General features: G+C 36.7%; 2 protein-coding genes across 3 annotated transcripts in view; both read right to left on the bottom strand.

The window, feature by feature from the left end:
* The window catches only part of PLCH1 (phospholipase C eta 1), a 118329-nt gene extending 114464 nt beyond the window's left edge, over positions 1–3865 (bottom strand). The window contains exon 1 of the mRNA XM_087933336.1: positions 3659–3865. The gene's annotated coding sequence lies outside the window, so the exon portion shown is untranslated. The remainder of the gene's footprint in view (positions 1–3658) is intronic.
* Positions 3866–10382: 6517 nt separating this feature from the next.
* On the bottom strand, positions 10383–24758 carry MISO1 (mitochondrial inner membrane subdomain organizer 1). 2 transcript variants are annotated; one of them, XM_026705873.2, is made up of 5 exons: positions 24601–24758; positions 22212–22271; positions 20446–20599; positions 12896–13056; positions 10383–11959 (listed from the first exon to the last, which is right to left on the bottom strand). In XM_026705873.2, the coding sequence occupies exons 1-5, from the start codon at positions 24682–24684 to the stop codon at positions 11693–11695; spliced, it is 726 nt and encodes a 241-aa protein (XP_026561658.1). In that variant the 5' UTR covers positions 24685–24758; the 3' UTR covers positions 10383–11692. The 2 variants fall into 2 exon arrangements, with proteins under 2 accessions (XP_026561658.1, XP_026561657.1); XM_026705872.2 differs by having other exon boundaries at positions 24559–24758.
* Positions 24759–25128: the final 370 nt, after the last annotated feature.

A 25128-nucleotide genomic window follows, 5' to 3' on the forward strand; every position in this document is an offset into this window, starting at 1 on the left:
GAAAAGAAGAGAAAACAGGGCTTCCCAGCAGATTCCTGGAGCCTCTGTCAGTTTGGCAGTGCTTTAAAGAGGGTAAAGTAGTAAGATAGGAGGTGAAGAGCAAAAGCTATCAACCTACTCTTAAGAGGTTAACCCTACGCTCTGTTTGCCCTGTACAACAATCCATCTATTTAACACATATAAGGCATGTTGCGGGAGATAAGAACTTGGAAGCGACATCCATACATCCCAGAAGACTCTGAGTTACCTTTGGGAACAAGAGCATTTAATCAACACCCCCCCCTCCCCCCCCGCAATGCTGGCATTGTTTGGATATAACTTCATCTAATATCAAAACAGAACAGACTGAAAAGTGTCAGCCCCACTTGCGTCCTATCTTTTGTCATACACTGTGAGAGATAAGATAGTAGAGAAAGGAAGAGCTTCTATTAATGATGAATTACTTTTTCAGTATGTTTATCCTAAACTCCCATTTAATTCAGCAACACTTCTTATGCCCATCAAGGTGTCTTTGCAAAAAAAAAAAATCTTGAAATTTAAGGGCTCATTTTTTTTAAAAAAGCATTCAATACTGTAAAAAAAATACTAGTAATTTACACTTGCAAGTAAAAATAGTTATAATCTTATGTGTACCTACCTAAACAGCAAACCAACTGAACTGAGATAGCTTTACTTCCAAGGATGTATGCTTGCATAGAGTTGCATTCACTTATTTTGCTTACCATCAACTTTCTTATACAGGAAGAAGCAAATACACCACATATAAATATATACATTCCTATTTTTGGTAGGTACAAATATTTTAAAAGCCACAATACCCACAATGTACATGTCTTTTTTTCTATCCAGAAGCTATTTAGGTATCTATCTATTGCAATGCTATCTGTGTGGTCCACTATCTACTCTGATGTCCATCTGTGTAGTTACTAGGAGTCAAAAACAACTTGATGGCACATAATCAATCAATTGCAAAACCATAATTCAAGGCAGTCTACATAAAGATAATTCACATAAAATTTGCATGTGTAGTTCAAGTCCAAAGCCTGTAGCCAAAGCCCACTGGAATAAGGTGGTTTTTGCTGCCACGCTCCTTCATCTCAGGTGACAAGGCATTCCATGTCATGGGAGCTGCTATAAAGAAAGAAGGGTCTACAGGCACCCACACCTTCAACCTCACATCCTGCCTTGTACTGCACATTCAACCTATCTCAGGATGAACACACAAGGCAGGATGGTCCTGGTTGAGAGAGGTAATCTTGCAAGTACAGATGTAAAAGTTATAAGCCAGCATCTTGAACTAGAGTTGGGAGTTTAGATGTAGCCAGTGCAGTTACCTTAAGGCAGGAGATCACCAAACTTGTCAACTTTAAGACTTGTGGACTTCAACTTCAAGTCTACAAGTCTCAAAGTTGTCAAGTTTGGAGACCTCTGCCTTATGGTAACTATGAAGCTGCCGAATCTTCTGTCAGCAGCCAGGTCACTCATTTTATTTTGAACCAACTGTATCCGTCCTCCTCAAGGACAGCCCCATATGAAGTGCACTGCAGTAGTCTAACCACGAGGAGGAGTACATGAATCACTATAGCTTGGGTGTGCCCTGTTTTAGCAATATTGCATTATTGGAGGAACAATATGCACACTGAATCTTCTGTACCTTGACAGATTTAAGCTGGACCAGACACCAACTTGACATCTAGGAAACATACAAGACATACAAAGTAGTCCTTATATTCCTAATGAAGTTAATGTAGATCTGCACGTGAACAATTATATAACTTGTGCAAAGATGTATGGTTTGATGTATTAAGATATATTAAGTTTTTTATCACACCATAGCTTTAAGATCATGACATCAACAAATAAAATGTTTTTTTTTAAGTATTTAATAATATTATAAGTTATACAAAGCTTTCAACTCATCAAAGTTCTGGATGCACTATGTATTACCAGGTACTTGCAACTAATTCCCTTAAAGATCAAGGGACTTAATTTGAGTAAATAAGCTTAATATTACATTAAATATTTGCTTTATTTCTTTTAAATATCCTTGGTTTACATCATGAATTTTTATCAGCTACCTCATGGGACAACTTTTTATGCCTACTTTATAGTACAACCAGGGCTAAAAGTTCTGTTTTTCCAATCATTCATGATACAGTGCCAGAAAGGGAGATTTAAATTCAGTCTCTCACATTGGAGTTCAAAACTCAGGATTCACTATTCCAAAAGTTAGCTTTTAATAACTTGGATCAAACTGAGATCAATTATCAATACCACTCCTAGAAATAAGTGATTCTCGTTTAAGAAGGCCTTCATCCTGCCTGATAAATTCATCGAGCACTCAAAAACCTGTGCATTATTTGAGTTCAAATACAAGGGCCCTCCCTTCAGCTCAAACAAGCACTAATGGGGGCTAACCAAATTTAAAAATACAAAAAGATCCAAAACTTAACATATGCTACAATCAAGCCAATGAGAAAAAGGCATCTGTGGAGAATTTTGTGCCTACTTTTTAATACAGCTAATAAACACACCAGCTACTTTTGCTTGTTGCCTAATACAGCCAATGTAGCTGCAGAGGCTGATTTACTTAACACAACAAAGGGAGCTCTTGGTCACCTTTCTCCCCCCCCCTTCCCCACCAATAAGTGTGTGGGAGACAGGGAAGGGAATGATTGACCAAGGGAGGCTGGTTTTCTGAGGGAGGCGAATCCACATGAGGCTACTTAGCGACTAGGAGGAAAGAGAGGAGATCTCAGTAAACAGATGGAAGATAATAAGCAGCCTCCCCAATCCCCTCCCTGCTGTTCTTCCGCCCCCTCCCCGGCTTTTTGTCTCTTCTAAAAGGATAAGAGAAATGGTCAAGGAAAAGCAATCCCACGGCCCACCGCCCAGCTGGGAAGGCAAACCTCCCAATACTTTCCGCCACTTTGCAGACTGCAATCCAAGGTCCTTGAGGTCTCAGTGGCCTCCAGAGATCTTACAATACTTCCCAGGACCGCGCATTGGGCCGGAGAATAAGGAAAGAACGACCCTAAGGAATACAAATAAGGCAGCCCTCTATCTATCTATCTATCTATCTATCTATCTATCTATCTATCTATCTATCTATCTATCTATCTATCTATCTATCTATCTATCATTTACTTACTTATTTATTTAAGGGTGCGAGGCCGGAGAATGCGGGGCGCATCGCAGCTGGAAGGAGGCGCTCCAAGAAGTTAAGCAGACTTCCTCGCCATCCCAACGGGATACGTGCAGGTGGGGCGCCCGGAAATCGGCCACTTTTGCAAGGTGCCAAAAAAAAAAAAAAAAAAAAACCGGCGCTGCGAAGGAAAGAGGCGACTTGCGCTACAGCCTTCAAACGCGTTCGGGGCTTTTGCCTGCGAGGTTTCCAGGAGCACAAAGGACGTCCTACTCTTCCTTTCTAAATGCCGCGGTCACCCGGCTCCCCTCCGAAACAATTGTCCCCCAAGCCTTCCAAACGTGTTTAGTCCCGCTGTCATATTCTACAGGCATTGGCGGGGGGCGGGGGGATGGGGTTAGGAAACCCAAGCATATCTGGAGGGCGCCCGGTTGGGGAAAGCTTTGCTAAAGTTCCTTGCACCTTTCCTGGTTATCCAATAGATCCAGCAGCCCCCGCTCTTTTCATACCCACCTTTCCAGATTTCTTGCTTCCTCCTTTCCTCGCGCCTCTTTTCTTTCTTTTTCTTTCTCTCTCTCTCTCTCTCTCGTTTTCCTCCTCCTGCTGAACCTGAAATGGTTCTGAAGACTTTTCACGCACCAGGCAGCAAAGACTCCAGCCACCCCCAGCCCAGCTCTTTCAGCTGCCGCCACAACCTGCTTTCTCATTCAAACATACAACAAGCCCACCCCCAATGGCGAGGAGGCGAGGCGAGGCGAGGCGAAAAACTCGGAGTGCGTTTTGGGAGTCCGGAATGGCTCCTGCAAACTGCTGGGGATTAAATCGCTTGATAGCGTATGGTGCCTGGTTGCGGGTTTGGGCTCAAATCTGATTAAAAGCCCCCAAATCCCTCCGGTCAAACCTGGAAATGTCATGAATATTTTCAAGCTGCTTCCCCCGTGACACAGCGAAGCACAAAGGTATGCACTCGGGGAAATTCAGTTGTGCATTGCCTATGTTAGGGTTGGGTTCACACCATCGGTCAAACCAGCCCAAAATCAGATTGGCTTGATTTGAGCACGCACTTTGAGAATAAAGGTTTATCAACCTGATTTTAACCTGGCTGGGTCTGGCAAACCCAGTGCATGTAGTTATGGTTCATTAAGTTGTGAAAACACAAAAAGTACAATATATTGTACAACTTAACTCCACGAATTTCTTGACTTTTAATCATAATTGTCATGCAACCATGCTTATACTGTAATAACAAGTTTATTATATCTCATCTGCATGTAATCTGGATGTCTCTGTTGGTTGAAGACCATCACTTCCTGCATTCCAGATCCAACAGGGCCAACTTTATGTTTCATCACTGATGAAACACTGGAAATGGGCTTTTTGTCTATTTTCCCCACACTTTGGAATTCTCTCCCTGTGGGGGCTCAATCAGCTCCATGAATCCTAGACTTTAGGACCCAGGAAGATTAAATAGGACCTAGGAAGGACCTATTTAACATGAGCATCTAATGACTGAATGTGGGTTTTGCAAACATATGGCTTCTGTATTTTTTGTTCAATGTTTCTTGTGAGTTTATTATTATTATGCATATTTATGAAGATCTTGTGGATGTTTATTCTGTAATAGTTAGCTATCCAAGCCTTTGGAAATGGGCGTCATACAAATAAACTACAACAAATAAAGAACTTTCTAATAGAATAGCTGAGGTTGCACTGGCCATAAGAAAATTTCCTCAAACAAACACCCTTGCTACACCAAATAACCAAAAATACTCGGGTTTTTGAGATCTTTAGATCTCTTCATATTTAGATCTCTTGTAAAAGATTCATGCATGTGCAGAAGAAAACTTGTCTAGGTGACTTTATTGTTACATCTTTCTTCTCCCTGCCCAATATTTTTTTTTTCATTATCTGCTAGCTAGATGGACACTAAAGAGGATGACACCAGGACCTGAAGGTGGCAGTGCGAGACACCGCACATTGAGAGATGCAGGATTGAGAGTGCAGATCCATAGACTGGCCAAAGGATGAACACAAGTAAATGGCTCATGATGACAATATATATTTATAATGAACTGCCTAATGAAAATATTGGGATATCTTGAAAGATTGCATCTAATAAATATATTTATCTAACATCTTTGTTGTGAGATATAAAAACTCTTTGGGGTTTCCCGGTTACCCTTTATTGGGATAGTATTATTGCTTTTCTTAAGGTTTGCCCTGCACAACTGCAAAGTCCACCTGTTTTGCACTGAACACATTTAATTCACTCAGCAAAGGTATCAGTACATGATATACCAAATTTGTTTGTTTCGTATTTCACCCAGCCAGTTGTACAGTCTGATGCTTATTTGGGCTAGGAAGAAGTAACTGGCCAAGATCCAGCTGGCTCTCATGCCTAAGGGTAATAGAACCTACGTTTCCTAGCCCCACACCTTTAACCACGACACTACACCATACTAGCTCCCTAGTTAACTGGGTCACTAACTTCAATAAAGAAAAATATATGGGAGAAACGAGACATAAAAGGTTATGTGACATCAATAACTCTACTTCTGCTTTTCACTAATGAGTATATTAGACTAGACTAGACTAGACTAGACTAGACTAGACTAGAATAGACTAGAATAGAATAGAATAGAATTCTTTATTGGCCAAGTGTAGTTGGATACACAAGGAATTTGTCTTGATGCAAATACTCTAAGTATACATAAAAGAAAAGATACATTTGTCAAGAATCATAAGGTACAACCATTAATAATAGTCCTAGGGCACAATAAACAATCAAATCATACTAGGAAACAGTCAATATAAATCGTAAGGATACAAGCGACAAAGTTACAATCATACAGTCACAAGTGGGAAGGGATGGGTGATAAGGAGTGATGAGAAGATTAACAGTAATAATAGTGCAGACTTTGTAATAGTTGAACAGTGTTAAGGGAATTATTTGTTTAGCAGAATAATGGCAGTAATGTTAATACAAATTGCTTTAAGGCATCTCTGGAAATTATTTCACATGAATGTATAATTACGTGGCATGTTTATATAATTATGAGCCAGTTTGGTCTAGTGGTTGAGGCGCCAAACTAGAAAACAGGAGACTGTGAGTTCTAATCCTGTCTAAGCTAGTAATACATCAGAATTACATTGATCTTGGATGTGAGTGATACAATTTAACAATTCTTTATATTGCCGCTAACCCATTCCATTTTCTGGAACTCCCTAAAACTAATCTTACGGCTTTGTAGTTTTTGCTTTTACTATATACTTGCAGACCAAAATCAGCATTCTTCAAAAACAATCAGTTTGATGTAGTGGATCAATATTAGACAGAGAATAGCTCTAATAAGACAGCTTCAAATCTTTATTTAGTCAGCTCACTAAATCATCCCCAAAATTGTTTGGTTTGAGTGAGTATGTTCTAGGGATGCATTGATTGTGGTTTAAACATTTTAAATTATAGGTTAACGAACTCTGTGAACTCAGCCATTGTGGCTTAGTTGATAAACCACGAACAAACAATACATGGTTTACACTGTTGTGCAGTTCAAACCAATTTCTCCATTTAATTTGCCTCATAAGAATAAGGCACCCTGAATGTCATGTTGAACAATACAGGAGGTAAATAAACCAAAGCAAAAAAATCCACCAATACTCACCCAATGCATACAGAGTATCTTTATATTGTTTTATTTGCTTGCTATTACACTGTTAATTTTACAAGGTTAACATTCTGTCTAAATTTGTCTTCCAGTTTCTGGCAAGTGCTCTTCTCCAAGTAATCTTTCATACTGTAAAATAAAGGTACTGATATTATTGGTGTAGACTAGAGAGCCGGGAAGGTGTAGTGGTTAAGGCATTGGCCAGAAACTGGGAGACTGTGAGTTCCAGTCCCATCTTGGGCACAAAATCAGCTGGGGGGACCTCAGGCCTGTCACTTCTTCTCAGTTCTAGGAAGGAGACAATGGCAAACCAATTCTGAAAAACCCTGCCAAGGAAACTGCAGGAGCTTCTCCAAGCAGTCTCAGAGAACATGATTGAACAGAAGGGTAAAACAATTACAATTACAGCCTCCATTCCTTTGCAGTCTGCCCATCTGAAGTGAAATCCTTCTGTTTCTCTTTTACCATATTAGTCTTCTGTGGAACCACAAAAAACCTGGCTTTTCTCCAGCACTCTGGACCGAAATGCAGTTGAGTTCATTCATTCTACGGTAGGTGTATTTGTATATATGTTCACTGCCAGCCTTGAGTATGTGTTATCTTTGGTTTTGTTGAATTATTCTTGGTTTTATACTGTATTTTTATTGTTGTTATTGATTGCAAATTGCAAGAAGAGAGGCTTTGTAATTATTTTAAATAACTAAATAATTAAAGTGCAGGACATCAAGAAGAAAAAATTGTAAAATGAAAGACAAGACCCTTTACATGCACACTTGGGCTACCTCATTACCAAATTAAGTGCAAAATCTTTGGACCCAGCTTATGAAAATGTCATTGAAGTATTATATCCATTTTGGAAAAAAGCTGAAAACAATGGTATTTTTTTCTTTAAAAAAAAAACAGAATACACAGCACAGCACTAATCTGTTTTAGTGTAGATCTACAAGGATATTTGTCCTATATCACTTGCTACAAATTCGTATGCCCATATGCATTGTAAAAATGCTGCAGAGCCACCTCTTTCTACTTTCATTTTAAGAAGCCCAGGATTGGTATAATCCAGCACCAGGAATTCCAGATTATTCTCGCCTCTGTCCAATTCAACCTGCCTCTATTGTTTGCTGGTTCAAAGTCTGCTGGGAGAAGCCAGCTGTTTTCATTCACCTATTTCAAATTCTCCTCCAATAAGAAAGAGGCAAGAAAGTTTAGGGTGTATTGTTTATGTAACTGCTGCTTTACATGCATGGGATCTCTCTCTTGGTGAAGAAAGCGCTCTTTTAAAATACAACAGCAGCTAGAAAAAAACTATTTCATCGTGCTCATGTCACTTGCTCTATTAATTTTACGGTACTTTACATGCCAAATTAAGAAAAAAATACCTTTGTCTCTTCAGTTTATATGGGGTATTCCTATCATTCAAAGTATTTTCACCTTTATTATGTTGGAAGCAACCTTTTAATTGTGATTTTAATTTGTAATGGCATAAGACAGTATTTCTCAATCTCAGAAACTGTAAGACTTGTGGACTACAACTCCCAGAATTCACTAGCAAGTTGCTAAGGTTGAGAAATACCGACATAAGGCAATCTTAAGTGGTTTTTCTAAATCCACAGACAAGGCAAAGCAAGACAAATTTTCTCTGGAAGATGCCCAAGGGAATCTAGCAGGAAAACCTATAAACCTCAAAGCCACAGTCCCATTTTTGTGATCCCTGGAGCTTCCCAAAATTATATAATGAAATTTGGTAGCAAATCACAGATGGTCAGTGTGCAGTATTTTGCTTTATTATTGTTTTTAAATTCAACAGGAGCTTTAAGCCTATAGCAGGCTAACACATTGACTTTGCCTTAACCCCACCTCCTGAATCACAGAAAGTACTGGACAAAATTATTAGCCATGACTCTTCTAGGGATATCACCATGTCACTCTCTGCATTTCTTTAAAAAATGTTTTGCATTTGTTTGTATTTTAAGTGTGTCTTCTGGCTGCAAAAAGACTCTACTTCTATTCTATTGTCTGACCCTAAGCCTTGATTTTAACCATAGTTACTAAATGAACCACCTTTAACTTTGGATGCAATATTGCTAAGTCATAGATTATGATTTATCACTCATGATTGGTTCATATGACACATAAACCAAGCCCAACTAAAACTAAGCAAACCAATTGTTAGTACAATGAGTACAGTCATGTACGCCTGAGGCTACAGCAGTAGGGAGTTCAGTTGCAGTCAGATCTGAGTGATTCTTAACCAGCAGATTTCCTCAGCTCTTAGTTTAATATATGCAAAACAGTCTTGCATCTAAGAAAGAGTGCAAGTTTTGGAAGTGGCACTCTTTTCTTTATCCTAAGAGTTGCAAAAAGGAATTATTGTCAATCTGATGCATTGGTTTTGCAGACAGCTTGGAGGAAGGGAGGCTGGAATGGGGGAACGGTGACCTCTAGGAGCAGCCAGCTTAAGTTTCACCTTTTCATCACTGTCCAGTTTTGGCCTGGCTGAAACCATAGAAACACCCTATTGATGTTATTCAATTCGGCTGAAGAGACTGCCGTTTCAAAGCAAAGCATCATGGGCTCCAGCTGAAGAAACTTTATCCAAAGATAATTAGAAGTGACATGGTTGGGAAGCTGGACCTTCATAAATGGAGAGAAAGAGAAAAGCAATTCCCCACTGAAGTTTTGTAGCATTATTGTTCTAAAGATTTGTAATATAACAGCAACATGCCCAAATGAATCTCCTTTATCCCCCAGAAATAATTTTGCTACTATTTCTCAGCCAATGGGATCATACTGAATGAAGGTGACCAAGATAAAACCTTGAAGACAGAAATCAGGATTCAGTGTCATTCTTCAATATAAAATGCACTTTTTAAAAGTTATAGGTAGAACAGGTAGAACAGGACTGTATTTAAAATGATTAGGAAGATTTAATTTTTGGTGGAAGTTATGCTAGCAATTCACAGAGCTAGGAGTCTGGAAAATAAATCTGCAGATCACATTGCCCAGTTCTATTCTTAAGACAGGATTTTAATACTCATAAGATCTCTTTAAGTCATCATTCAGATCTGAAGAGTGTTTTTTAACCGAGTGACACATTTTAAATACATACTATGAGAAGAATGAGATAACATTATCCCTAAAGACAATGAAAAATTCATTGGGCATATTATACCCAAGAGAGCCATTCAGGTATAGTGGTTCACTGGAGATCCTGAGTTTTAATTCTGTCCCAGGCACAAAGCTAGCTGGGTAACCTCGAGGTGGTTAGTCTCTCTGTCTCAGTGACTGGAGAATGACTGGCCCAAAATGTCAGCTAACTGACTCTCATGCCTAAGACAGTACTAGAACTCACAATTTCTCATTTTCTAGCCCAGTTTCTTGAATAAGCTACAAACTAATTTTACATACTACACTAAACTATCAAACAGTTCATAACCCACAATGTCTAGTTTTACCTAAAATTAGCTAACCCTACTTTATTTAACTTGGAGTGTGAATGCAGGCAAAGTTGTCTTTCTACCAATATCTAAATTACTATAGAAATAAAGTTACAAGGAAAAATAACTATAATAGGGAGACTGAAGAACTGTATTTTATATATTGATATTTAAGGAATACATATTGCTTTGTATTGAACTAATTTTAAGACAATACAGATCAGCAAAAAAAAAACATTTCTATAAGATTTAATTCTCAATGTAGATATATTCTCTCTCTATATTACTTACATTAGCAAGAACATTCGAAATGTTGTCAAGTGCTAGTTAAGCATATAAATAAGTGGTTCAGAACACAAAGTAATACATAATGTTCTACCAAAGTATATCTATCCATGTGATCACATCTTATGATCAGGTCAATTAATCTTTACATTTAAATTCAATACAAACTTGCCTTGAGCACAAATCCATAATTTCAATGTCACTTCCTTCTTTGTCCCTTAAAATGTTAGGAAGTCTATAAAACATAAACAGTAATACTAACCCTTGAACACATTGGTCTCTCCGAAATTAGCTATTCTCCTTGATAAACAAATTATTATACAGGCAGCTGCATTTCTTTCTTTCACGTGGCATCACGAAGTAAAGAGAAACGTACACAACAAAGGAATGAAGCCCCACGGACAGAGACCATAGAGAGCATACACCATGTACAGATAAGATAGTTTGGCTGGTAAAATTTCTACCTTTTCTGAAAGAAACCTGGCAAAGCTATAGGAGTAACCAACCAAGAATTGCAATTGCTACACTTTGATACTTATAGAATGTGGGCAGTATCCATTAAGAACAATCTCTAGAAAGAAAGCACAAAATCCAAAATGTTTATGGGGGCAATTTACATAATTAGCTAATCATCTTTTACCAGTGCCAGTATGAACCTAAATCAGACTATTGTCGCAAAAGCGTTAAATAATGCTGCCGTCATACACTGAAGCCTGATAGCAGTCTGCCAAATAAAGTCAAATTCAGCATTTAGAAACATGTATAATGTTGCCAAAGGTCAAACATCAGCATTATAGCTGCCCTATTATGAAAAAGCTGACCAATTTTTTGCACAAAATGTAAGAATGGAGAACATTTCTCGCTTTTTTCTTTTTGCCCGGAAGTTTCATGCAATCTTTGTAAAACACATCACCAGTAATTTCCATATTTCCTTTATATTCACATTATATTTTGTGCTTTCTTCCTCTGGGAGAGTTAGCCTAAAGAGTGTTCTTCATTGTGAAAAAAATAGATCAAAACTTTTAACAATAATTATGTGTATCGTATATGCACATTTTTTAAGATGTAAGTATCAGATGTTTTCATCTTCTTTAAGAACTTAGTTACATCGTTTTCACAGAAACTAACAAGGTGCTCCCCGCTGCTCCAAGCTATTGTTTTCATAGCCGGATTCTCAACCATATTGCAAACTGCTTTAATTTTTGGATGAATTTGTAATTGCTTATGTGTTCTTTGAGCTTTTCAATGAATGTCTCTTCTTTCCAGATTCCTTTCCTCTTTTTCACAGCTTTCATTTCTGCTTGAAGTAGCCTCTTGTGAAGCTTCCAGTATATCCGGGATTCATGCGCCAACCCTTCAATACGAACTGTCCTGCCAAGCCCCTGTCGCAAGATCTCTTCATTTAGACAAATACTGGAGAATCTCCCCTGTTCAAAAAAGACATTAAAGTTTTGCATAAGACATATACTTAACATATTACATACTATGTCCATTCCAGTAAGGAACAAACATTGAAGCTGAATTCTTCAAGTGACTTGGGCAGTCATATAGACTTTCTTGAGTAATACCATCCTTGTTCAACCTGAATACAGGTAGACCTTGACTTACAACCATTTGTTTACTGGCCATTCAAAGTTACAGTGGCAGCCAAGAGTGACTTATAATAGTCGTTGCACTTGCAACCTTCAATATATCCCATTGGTTACATGATCAACATTTGGGCACTTAGCAACCAGCATACGACAATTAAAGAATCCTGGGATTATGTGACCCCCATTTGTGAACTTCCCAGCTGGCTTCTGACAAGCAAAATCAATGAGGAAAACTGGATTTTCTTAATGAATGCATGATTTGTTTAATAACTGAAGTGATTCACTTAACAACTGTAGCAAAAAAAAGATTGTAAATTGAGTGTGACTCACTTAACAAACACTTTGATTAATAACAGAGATTCTGATTCCAACTGTACTTTTAAGGTGAAAACTACCTTTATTTCTGGATGTATTGGGGCTACTATTTCCAGATTCACAACTTTTGGCTATGTTGGTTGGAAATTCCAGAGAACCGCGCTCCTAACATGTCGGAGGGCAGCTGCCATAGTCTAAGACCACCAATAATGTCTCCCTGAGCACCAACCTCTTCTCCCTCCATTTCCAATACAATAAATAGTTTGCCAAATGTTTGTCTAGGACATTGAATAACATTAACCAGCATCTCTGAATCCAGAATTGATGTAGGACCTTGCTGTTAAGTTTTTACTTGTGAGTAAGAGCCACTGAACTCAGCATAAATTATTTCACACTAATCACTCTTATTGTTTGTGTTCACGGAAGCTCTTCTATTCCCTCTGAACATTTACTTACCTTATTTACTATTACAAAGCAATCAAGTGCTGATTCTTTTCTGCCCAAAAGCTGGAACCAAATCATTTGTGATGGTTTCATTTCTTCTTTTAACCAGATTACACCGTCAGATGTTAACTCCACACCAGCAAGCCTGACAAGCAACAAACCATTTGAGTTCCCTAAAATGATATACATGCATTATTGTTTTATTAGAACATTAGTAAAAATACCTCATTTAGATCATTGATCTAAACAATTAAAGGGGACGAGATAAACTAGAATTTTTCTCTCCAGGATTTAAATGAAAGATTCTAGGAGACAAAGTTAATGTTCTTATCCTTAGAGCTGCTAATATTTTCTATAACTGAAGAAAGCTAAAAACTATTTCAGAAATCAGCCATCCAAAAGTGACTGTTCTGTTCATGGAGAAACCAGTGCACTGAATAATTTGCACATCTATCTTCCTTTTCTAAGTCATGGAATGACAGAAATGACAAAGAACTGCTTCACTACTGGCTTTGAATTCACAGCATGGTGTTGATGGTGATGTAAAGTAATTATAAATACCTACTTCAAGTGAGTATAGAAAGTGTTAAGTAATGTGCATTTATGTAAACTGAAATCAATTCGGATAATGTATAAAGCAGATCTGAAAGATGTAGGCTCTGTATTTTTAGTATTAGTTTTTATTCATTTTTAAAATATATTTTGTATATATTCCTTCAATTACTGTTAATATAAAAATGTGGGATAAAAATAACTTTTTGGTTTTTTGCAGCAAGAAAACACTTATTTGATTCAAAACTTGCCGTTTAGCTCTGGTGAGCACTCAACACAGTTAACAAAACATAAAACAGAACTTAAAATTCACAATAAAATAAACATTAACACTGTCTAACGAGTCTAGCAACCTTCTTCCCCACCATTCCCTACCTTTATTTCCTACACATAGAAAAAGCAAGAAGCAAAAGCAACTTTTCCTTCCCACACACCCGAAATCTGAGCCTCTGACAGTGAAGGCTTCTTCAAAAGAACCTCTCCTGCTAATCTTAACAACTTGACAACCGTAACAAAAGGAACAGTCCTCAAACTCATACTTTAAATCGTTTAAGCCTTCAAAAGTCAATATTAGCATTTTAAACTGTCTCCCGAAAACATCTGGCAAGTAGCATTTTTTTTTAGTGCAGATATAATATGCCTCATTTAACAATCTAGCTGATATATTTTACATAACTACAACCTCTGCACATTTCCATGTCATGCAAAAATTCATCGGTTGTCCCATCTAATGGGACGTTTTCAGAGGTAGTCCCATCTTGAAGTCAGGTAAACCAGATCATGAATCAACTACACAGGAAGATTAAACATACTTTATGGAGGGGCTATCATAACAGAATCTTGCAAGTTTATTCATGCAGTGCTTCTTTCTCCTTCTTACAATCCAATGAATCAGGGAAGTTCTGTCTGAGCCACTTATTTTGGACTTTCAGTTTGGTTTTGTTTTTTGTTTTTTTAAAATAAAAGTTTTATTTAAGTTTTCACAAAACATACAAATACAAATAAAATATCTTTTTTTTGAGAAGAGCGTGCCCCTGGGTTATCACTTCTCCATACAGACATAAACTCAATACATATTTATCTTATACATTCTAATCCATATCTTATAACTATTTTCGCAATTTTTTCAATAGCTTTTCCCTTTCTTTACTTCCTATAGCCTTATTTTAAATTATCTCATTCCTTTCTTAATTCAATTACATATCTTTTTCTAAGTTTTAAAATCTTTCTAATCAATGTTTTTATACTTTCATCGGTCCTGTTTATAATTTCTTATCTTTTCTCATAAAGCAAATTTTCCCTGTAATTACTAGACTGGAGTGTAACACCTTTGTATCTTTTTTCAAATCTTGTTTAAAATTTTAAGTTATACTTTTACAGTTGTAACATTCATTTTCTAACCTCTATTTTAAAACACATACCTATTTTCAATCAAATTCTGCTTGGTACATTCCCTTAAAAATTCACACTAAATTCGTAAAAGAAAAAAGTATACATGTATATATCTGAGTATATATGTATAACAATAGTAAATGGAATAATTGTTCTATTCAAGTACAGCTCTGCCATTAATATTAATAACAGTCTTTTACATTTCTATTTCTTTTAACAAACATTACCTAGTAATATCAGTTGTCTTTCACTTTAATCATCTACATTTCATATTTTACTTATTACTGTCTTTAAATAAAAAACCAAACAATAGTTATTAACAGTAGCCAATACAGTTATTATTCTTATTCAAGTTCATCTTGTCAACTGATAAAAATCTTCCATGTTCTTTTCAGTTTTTTTTAAACTTTCTTTTTAAATCATTGAGAGCCTTATTCTCTTTACAAATATTCCACTACAGAGCAATAGAAATTTTTTCTATCACTTTAATCATCTAACATGTTTTCTAACCCTTTTCTATTTTTAACAATGCTATCCCATGCACCCTTGCAGAATCCTCTCCTTAAGTTAAATTTTAACCATTGTCTCTGTGTCTTTTAAATAGGTTTATATCTTTAATTCTTGTACGCTTTTCCTTACCTCTATGTCTTGTTTCTGTCCTTTGTAGCTTCTTTTCCTTTCCCGCTTCCCTCTCTTCTTCTCCCTCCCCTTTTTAATTCCTTTTTGTATCTGATTCTCCCTTCTGCTTCTTCTTGATATTATGATAACTTTTCAAATTACTCTTTTTTTTGGTTGTTGCTTCAGTACCTAAGTTTTTAACTCCCTTTCCCCCCCCTTTCCCTTTTTTACCCCGCTTCAAATTGCTTGGTCATTAAGATGGCTTCTTCATTGTCCCGCCCTTCTTGTTCTGTCAGCGTTGTTGCTTTTCATAGTTTAAGATCTCCATTTCTAAAAATTGAAATACAAAGCCAAAAGATCCTCTTCCCTCTTGTGCTTCTTCTTTTTGTTCTTTAAGCCTCATTTTTAACTCTTCAAGGAGTGATGCCATTTTAAATTTTTTTAGACAACTCCCAATTGATTTTATTTTGTTTCATTAGGATCCTCCATCCAAAGTTCCAGGAATCATCCAATAATCCAAAACTGTTTCTTGCTTCTTTTCTCACTTTCTCTTTCCAGGGGCTTTGTTATCTTGTAACGAAGTTTCAACTACAATGTATCTTTTGCAAGGCTTGTTAAAATTCCACTATCAATTTTTTTTAAGTTCCAGGTGGTCTCATCCATTTTCCAGATTCCACCCTCTTTTCTCCTTTTTCACTCGACTGCTTTCTTTTTTTTAAAGAAAATTTTTAAATTATCTAAGAATCTTTATCCCTTTGACATTTTATTTTCAACTAGAAATAGCCTATTAATGTCAAAGTGAATTAGTATCAATTTCTTATTCAAATCTCTTCTTCTTAACGTTCCAAGTCAATTAAAACTGTCAATGTGAGAGGAAAAAAACCCAATTCCATTTCCTTTCCCTTTCTCCGCTTAAAATCTTTTTTAGGAATAGTATTAGTCTTTAAAATTCAGATTCCAGGTACCTTAAATAGATGTTCTCCATTCAACCCGGTCAGGCAAACTTTCTCCTTTAAACTTCCTCCTGCACAATCTTGTCCAGTCGGGTTCTTCTTTGAGGTGGCCATTTCTTTTCTTCTTTTTTTTTGTAAATTTTATTTGAGTTTTCACAAAAAAATACAAATAAAACATCTTTTTTGAAAGTAGTATAATCCCTGGTTACATTTCTTCGTACAGACACAAATTCAATTTCATGCTCATTTTTATGTTTTATTCCATATCTTATTACTGTTTTACATTTTCTACACAGCTTCTCCCCTCTTTTAATTTTCTCAATTTTATTTTAATTATCTCTTCTCAATTCAAATCATTATATTTGTATTTTTTGTCTGTCCTGTTTCAATTTCATTATTATCTTTTCTCATTAAACAAAGTTTCTCCTGTAGTTGCTGATTGGAGTATGACACCTTTATATCTTTTAAGTTTATCCATTTAACTCTGATTTAGGCTTCAAAATATACCTTAAAGTTTTAACATTCAATATAATACATAACTTCCATTCGGATTCTGCTTGGTACATTCTTAAAATACATACTATATTCTTAAAAAAAAAAAAAAGATTATAAATATGTGGAATTAAAACACCACATTCCATTCCAATTCAATTCTATCATTAATGTTAATATTCATTAAAATCTTAACTTCTTTAACATTACTTTTCAATTAAATATCTTACTTCTATGGGAACAGTTATAAGCTTACCATGATTAATTCCCCCCCACACTTATATTTAATAAAGCATTAACTAATTAAAATGTTCCCGGCCCTTTCTAATTCAATTTTCTCATTTATTTTATTTCATTTATTTTATTAACAAACATTTCACGAAATTACACTAACTATTTTATCCCTCATTTTAATCATACATTGTTTCCAATTTTCTAAAGTTATTTCTATTAGTAATATAATAATACAATCCCATGTATCTTTACAGAATCCCTTTTTCCATTAAATTTTCATCCATTATCTCTAAATAGGCCCTGTTTCTCTATATCATGTTTCTGTCCTTTGTAACTTCTTCTCCTTTCTTTCTTCCCTCTCTTCTTCTCTCTCCCCTTTTTACCCCCATGTCTCTCTACCTCTATTTTTCTCTTCTGTATTCCCTTCTGTTGCTTTCCAGTGTTATACTTATTTTTCGAATTATTTTTCTTTTCTTTGGTTGTTTTTTTAAGTCTTAAATTCTCCCTTCTCTTTCCCCTCTTTCCTTTTTCTTACCCACATAGAATTACTTGTTCATTAAAGATGACTTCTTCTTTGTCCCAGTCTTCCTGTTTTGCAGACGTTTCTTATTGTTTCTCATAGTTCCAAATCTCCATTTCTAATAATTGAAAAATGAAGCTAAAAGAACCCCTCCCTTCTTGTGTATCTTCTTTGTACTTTTTAAGTTCCATTTTCAGTTCATCCTGAAGTAGTGCCATTGTATAAATTTTTAAACAACCACCCGAATAATTTTAGTCATTCAAATGCAATAACCAAGAATCCAAAAATCACCAAGTAATCCAAATACACGCAGGCTGTTTCTTTTTGCTTTTTTTTTAACTTTCTCTTCCTGGGGTTCTACTGTTTGGTTACAAAGTTTCAGTTAAAATGTATCTTTTAGAAGTCTTGTTGAAGTTTTACTGTAGATTCCATTCAATTCAGGCAGTCTCCTCCCTCTTTCCAGATCCTGCCCTTTTATTCTTTTTCTCTCCTTTCCTGCTTATGAAAAATTTTTTAGTGTCCAGAAATCTTTGTTATCCCTTTGACATTTTGTTTTATTTTCAGCTTAATTGCCTGTTAATGTCAAAGCGGATTTTTCTGATTTCTTATTTAAGTCTCTTAGTTGTCAGTATAGGGAAAGGGAAAGAAGAAAAAAAACCCAAACCTTTCCCTTTTCACTTTCCTTCGCTGCTTCCGACTCTTCTTTGGGAATGATGTTATTTTTTTGTAAGTTTAAATTCCAGGGTACCTTAGTTGTTGCTTTGCAATTTGACCCGGTCAGCCAAAACTTTCACTCCTTATCTGCCTCCTGCACATTCTTTTCCAGTCGAGTTCTTCTTTGAGGTGGCCATTTCTGACCACCGCTGCAACCGCCTTCGGGAAAGGGAGTAATGGCAGCTGAAGAGGAGAGATGCGGCTCTCCTCAACCCTGCTGGCAGTCTCCCCCCTCTTCACCACCTCTACGGGGTGGCTTAGCCTGAAACCGGCCGGCTCAGGATGCTCTAGCAGTGAGCCCAGACCGAAACCATGCACGATCGCAGATTTCTGTCTGTCGCCAAAGAAGCTCAAAACCGGAAGCCCTGAGGTGGCCATTTCTGATCACCGCTGCAACCACCTTTGAGAAAGGGAGTAATGGCCAGCTGAGGAGGAGAGATGCGGCTCTCCTCAACCCCAGAGGGCTCCCCCTTCTTCACCACCTCTACGGGGTGGCTTCAGCCCTGAATCCGGGCGGTCCAGCAGCAAGCACGGATCAAAATCATGCACGATTGTGATTTCAGTCCGTTGCCAAAGAAGCCCAAACTGGAAGTCAACTTTCTGCTTGTTTTGGATTTAAATCATATTTTTTTCCTTGTTGCTTTGGTGGCAGATCTTGCCTAACTCTGTCAAGATCATTTTCCTTATTTTGTACAGGAATATACTGCAGTAGTCAACATGGATGTGGTCAAGGCATAAATAATCACTGTCAAACTGATGAGGCTGGGAAAGGGATATAGTTGGTATACCACATATAACTGTACAAAGGCACTTCTCACAACAGCTACTGTCAATGGTTCCAGTGACAGCTAAAGAATAGAGTATTCCAAGATTATGAATATACTCTTTAATGTACTCAATTCAAAGCAGTCTGAACCTTAATCTCTCTGCCTCCAAGCTTTTTTTTAACCTCATCCATAGTCTGTATTTAACCTTTTTCTTACTCAGCCTAATATAGTTAGTAGCAGTCAAGGATAGCCAGTGTGGTATAGCATAGCAGCATAATGTTGTGTGTTTGGATTAGGGCTGAGTGAAGTTGAAGTCTGCCTGTAGCCATGAGAATTCTGTATGTGATTTTGAATCCATTGCTCTCTCCCAGCCCAACTAATTTCACATGGCTACTGTTTTGAGGATAAAATGAAAGAAGATTCCACGCAAATCATCTTGAGTTTTAGAGTCAAGGCAGATTAGAAAGGCCTAAATAATAATATACTCTGGAGGGGTAAAACCTACTAAAATAAACACATTATTTTTCCTGCTGTTTTATCTTTTTTTTTTCCCTCCAAAAGCTCAAATCAAGCATGCCTTCATTTTATCTTCTTACAGATAGTCCTCATCTACTGACCACAATTGGGACAGGCAACTTGGTCATTAAGTAAAGTGGTCACTAAGTGAAATTGTGACTGTGCTTATGATCTTCATCTTTCCTTTGCTTTTCAGACCTGCCAATGTAAATACAAGCACTGCTCATAAAGTTACATATTCATCCCTATTATAAGTGCAAACTGTTGTTAAGTGAGGTAGTCACTAAACAAGAACTACTTATAAAGTCATTGTGGGATTTCAGGCTGAAAGACATTGTCTCATTTGACTCAAGTCATCCAATGGCTGAAAAGTACATGAATATGCCTATCTTCATTCCCATCCAACTCTCTATCAATGAGTTTAGTGCTTTAGTGAATAGTTAGTTTCCACTGTCCCATTATAGTTAGAGTTTCCATTGTCTCCTTAACTTAAACACCAAAGGGCTAGGAAAAAGTGTCAACTTGGGGAAAAGATGGAGTTCCTTTAAGATACAACCTTCAGAGGCAGTGAGGATTCTCATATCACATCCAAAGCGTTCTTAACTACTTTGAATCTGAATATTGCAGAACTTTAACATACAAGTACATGGTAAAATATAGATTGCATTTGCTTTTCATATGAATTTTCTAAAGGTAGCCACTCAATCATGTTTAGAATTCCTTAAATTCAAATCTCTAAAAAATGTTTCAAACCTGTAAAAGAATTAATAACTTCCCCACTATTAAAGTACCCATCTTACTTACATCTTTTCTGCAGAGAGGAAATGATCGGAAGGGTAATAGGTACATGTTCAATTTCTAATCCTTGCTCGGTTATTTGACGTAATTGTCCACGTAGTTTAACATTCTTCTCTATAAATTCCGGAGGTATTTCAAAAGCATTTGTGAATTTGGCTGTCTATTCATAAGAAAAAAGAATATAAGCAACGTCTATTACAAATATTATAAGAATATAAATGTGGCTATGCAGTATTTGGTCTAGTGGTTCATGCAGAAGACTAGAAACCAGGAGACTGGGAGTTCTAGTTCTGCGTTAGGCAAGAAAACTGGCTGGGTGACTTTGGACCACTCATTCTCTTTCAGCCCTACTCACTTCACAGGGTTGTTGTTTTGAGGATAATAGGAGAAGGAAGGTGTATTAAGTATGTTTTCACTCTGAGTTATTTATGAAAATAGTCAAAGCAGGAAAAAACAAACAATGTATTTTATATTTATTCCCTGGTAAAATTAAATATGTAATTATATAACATATATATTTTATATATTTGAATACATATAATAAATGTAAAATCATTAGTTTAACTTGGTCAAAATTGTCAAGGTATATCCACTGTATTATAAAATGCTCCTTTTATTACTAATTCTCACTCTATAAAGTGCTGTGAAGATTGAACATCAATGGTTTCATGGAAGATACTTTAAGCATGCAATTTTTATCTAAAGGAACACTTCAAAAAAAAAAAAAATACAGTTTATATCTAAATAAAACAAGCTTTATAGAAAGCTTATAAAACACCACCCTGAATTTTACTTAATGTAGAATGTTTTCATACTTTATAGGGAAATAAACTTTTAGATGGGCTCTTTAGTTGAGATGGTCTCTTCTACTTTAAAAGAAGTAAGAACAAGAGGAAAGGAGTAGCTATGCAATTAGGATTTCCTACCAGATTGGTCCTTGGGAGATGCTATTCATGTAACATCCCTCCCGTATTATATGAAGGTTAGAACACCACGATTTAAATTATTTTTACACTATCTCTCTTGTCCTCTTACAAGGCCTCTTCACCAACATACTGTAGAAGCCCTTGAAAGTAATGTGTGAAGGTCTGTAAACAAACTGAGTAACATAATTCCAAGAAATGTATTCAGTATAGCATTTCAAGGTCTAAAACATCTTTTTTTAAAAAACAAAAAAGCAACAAGCATATTTTAAAATAAAAATATTAAAACATGGGAATATTTATGGCACCAAATTTTTCATTGTACATTAAGACCCCTTGTACACAGAAGGTTAAGTTCAATGTATAATATGTAGAGCAGCAATACATTAAGGTTGTGATTACCAGTATAAACTTCTACAAATATTTTCTTTATTTTTTTACATTCATTAGTGAAAGACTTTGGCAAGTTCCTTACTTAGAAGAACCCATCAAATAGAATCATTAATGAAAAATCTCTGTGCCATTATTTCAGTCAGCAACATTCTGGCAAAGTCTTTCAGAATATGGCCTCCGACACCAAATGAATAAAGTGAGATCCCTAAAACTTGTAAACTATAACGGTTGATAGTTTGTAAAACTCTACCAAAAAGGCAAACAAGACTCAAAGCAATATAAATCTGCTTTCTATTTTGCTTTGAAAAGACAGAATAGGTAGTCCTCTCTCAATGATATGTAATAAAAATTTCTGGTATTTATTTGAAACAAAACAGGCTGTATTAAAACAAGACTTGGCTGTTCCAATTTACGTACACACACTCAATATGTATTTATACTCAAAATGTAACTTACCAATTTGATACTCTTTGCAAGTACAATCGCTCCAGCTATTGCCAATCCAGTACTTATGTTCTAGGAAAAAAACCCATAAATTATTTCAAAAATATGTATTTCCATCTCACGGCTTGAGTTCTAAGCATATCCTTTATCTCAGTCTTATAAATATTATCTACAAAATACCACATGTTCATTTTAAATACCAATTGTTGCCTAAAAATGGAATATAGTCACAAATGTATCTAAGTTTTAGAAAACTAAGTCACAAAATCTCCAAACTTCATAGGTTTATCATTTTAATCCTTTATTAAATGTTGTAATAACGAGGCAGTCAAGGTGTTTGATCATGATCAAATGAATCATGAAGAACTTTATTGGAATCTAGTCTTGCATTTATACACATTTTTATTTATCCTCCAACATTGGTTAACTTTGGTTTCTGCTTGACTTTCGTTATTGTTCAGCACAGTAACTAACACAATTAATGATCTCTGGTCAAAGTCTAACACATGTTTACTTCCTCTCTCTAATCCTCCTTTACATTAGTGACTTGGTTTGCCTGAGTTGTATTTGCTTTGGAACCTTCATTACCTGAGGTTTGCCATCAAGATAAAGACATTCCTGCAATTACAACTCTATAATTAAATTGAAATGATTCTGCAAATTTGGAACTAGACCATTCTGAGTAGAAGCTCAGGTGAGTACAGGTAGTCCCTGACTTATAACAGTTCATTTAGTGACAGTTTGAAGTTACAAAGGTACTTTAAAAAGTGACTTTTGACTATTTTTCACACTTATGACTGTGGCAGCCACCCCATGATCAAAAGTTGGATGCTTAGCAATTGATTATATTTATGATGGCTGCAGTGTCCCAGGGTCATGTGATCACATTTGCGACCTTCTGACAAGCAAAGTCAATGGGGAAGCCAGATTCACTTAACGACCGTTATTACTAACATGACAACTGCAGTGACTCACCCAACAAGTATGGCAAAAAAGGTTGTAAAATGGAGCAAAATTCACATAACAAGTATCTCGTTTAGAAACAAAAATTTTGGGCTCAATTGTGGTTGTAAGTTGAGGACTTCCTTTAATTAGGATCTGATGTATAAAGGATGCTTTGAATTTGGAAATGTCTCATTAAGTGCCGTGTAAACTAAACCAGACCAAACCACACAACTACATTATGTACTGTGAGCTACCCCAAAGCTTCAATCTGTGCAAAATGCAACTAGGGTTGGATTAGTTTAGTACTTGGTAAATTAATGAGGAAATTGAAAAAAAATCCCCAAAATTGTAATGACAAATTGCTATTCAGGTAATCTTGATTTATGACCACAATCCAGACCAGAATTTTTTGCTAATGCCATTATTATTACCTCCTGTTTATACACCAGCTTGCTAACTTCTACAACTTAATTTTAAAATACTGTAAATAACACTGTAATTTCATTATTTGATTATAAAGAAAGACTGTTTCCAGCAATGAATTTGGAGACCTTTTCATAAACCTAATTTATATTGCTATAAATGTATATAAAGTTTCTTACACTAAGATTTTACTTAATCTGAAAAATATATTGCAATCATAGGTTTTTTTTCTGTCAAAATGCCTTGAATTCAGCAGGTGCATAGAATTTCTTTCCTTGAATTCAGTTTCCAAATCTGATGGCTCCCAGAACTTTTCAACTACAACCTCCATAATCTTTTACCATTGGCCATGATAAGTGGGCCTTCTGCAAATTACAGTACGCAATAAAACAATTCTGATCCATGAACAAGATCCCTCATGATAGGAACGCTTATGCTTTTCCCCCCCCCAAAGATCATGAATGATCTGAATGTCTTTGAAAGGATACATAATGCAATAAAGGGACCATTATTCGGTTTAAGCCATCTCAAGACACATTTTCCAGATAGAAATTCTATTTGTTGTTCACAATAACTTTGGAACCCAGGAGGTTTCTTCTATGCAATTAAACCATTCATTCAAAACAATACACACACCCACACCTGTCTTCTTCTGTCTCTAGAACATATGGTGTGCGAAGAAGACCCAGAGCGATAAACCAGGTGCTAAAAGACCACAATGGTTGTCATTTAAATCCAGAACGGATGGCCATTCCGACCTGTCTCACTTTATAGGAATTTAAGGCCGAGGTTGAAAGCTACAGGATAGGAAGGAAAAGCGCACGGAAACTCTGCATCTATAGAAGCTCTACTATCCCTTACTATACTCAGACTCTACTATAAATTCAGGGTCATTTTTGCTGTAGTTGGAACCGGAGCAAAACCGGCTCCGGCAGCCCCGCTTCCGCCCTCAGGCAGCGGCGCAGTGCAGCCCAGCCCAAAAACTACGCACGACCAACCCTCCGCTTTGGCCGGACCGATTCCAGGCGCGTACCCGAACGAGGGTGAGATGCGCGTCCGCCCACTCGGAAAGACGCGCAACATAATTCGGCGGTTCTCCGCCCTTCTGCCCGGCCATAGTCGCCTACCAGCCGTCGCGGCCTGTCGCTTCCTCTTGCCGCGGCTGTCTCGGGCCTTGCAGCAGCAGCAGCAGCAGCAGCGCCGCTTTCTGGGCGCTGGGAAGAGCTGCGTCTCTTCGAAAGCACCCGAAGGGCCTTTTGGAGACGCTCTGCCGTCGCAGAGTCGCAGCTGCAGATCCAGCGCCTCTTCCGCCGTTGGGTGGGAGGCTTAGCGAAGTAAGACCTGCTTGTGATCCCGAATCCAGCTGTCCCAAAGGTGCTTTTTCAAAAAGCAACTGGACTTTTTCTTTTTTCTTGAAGACGTTTTCGCTTCCCATCCAAGAAGGTTCTTCAGCTCTGCAACATTTCAGTCTTTCAGAACTGAAGAAGCTTCTTGGATGAGAAGCGAAAGGTCTTCAAGAAAAAAGCAAAGCAAAACAAAGAAAGTCCAGCTGACTTTTCAC

Source organism: Pseudonaja textilis, chromosome 4 (assembly GCF_049901715.1).
Source record: "Pseudonaja textilis isolate UNSWEBS1 chromosome 4, rPseTex1.2, whole genome shotgun sequence".
In the NCBI taxonomy this organism is placed as follows: Eukaryota; Metazoa; Chordata; class Lepidosauria; order Squamata; family Elapidae; genus Pseudonaja; species Pseudonaja textilis.

Bases quoted from the DNA above. Each gene is read 5' to 3' on its own strand.
- MISO1 (XM_026705872.2), bottom strand. From the start codon at position 24,684: ATGGCCGGGCAGAAGGGCGGAGAACCGCCGAATTATGTTGCGCGTCTT. The intron at 22,272-24,558 runs GTGCGTAGTTTT...TTTTTTTCCTAG, and splicing joins GCCAAAGCGGAGGGTTGGTC to AACATAAGTACTGGATTGGC. The intron at 11,960-12,895 runs GTAAGTAAATGT...TTTTTTGAACAG, and splicing joins GCTTTGTAATAGTAAATAAG to GGGAGATTCTCCAGTATTTG.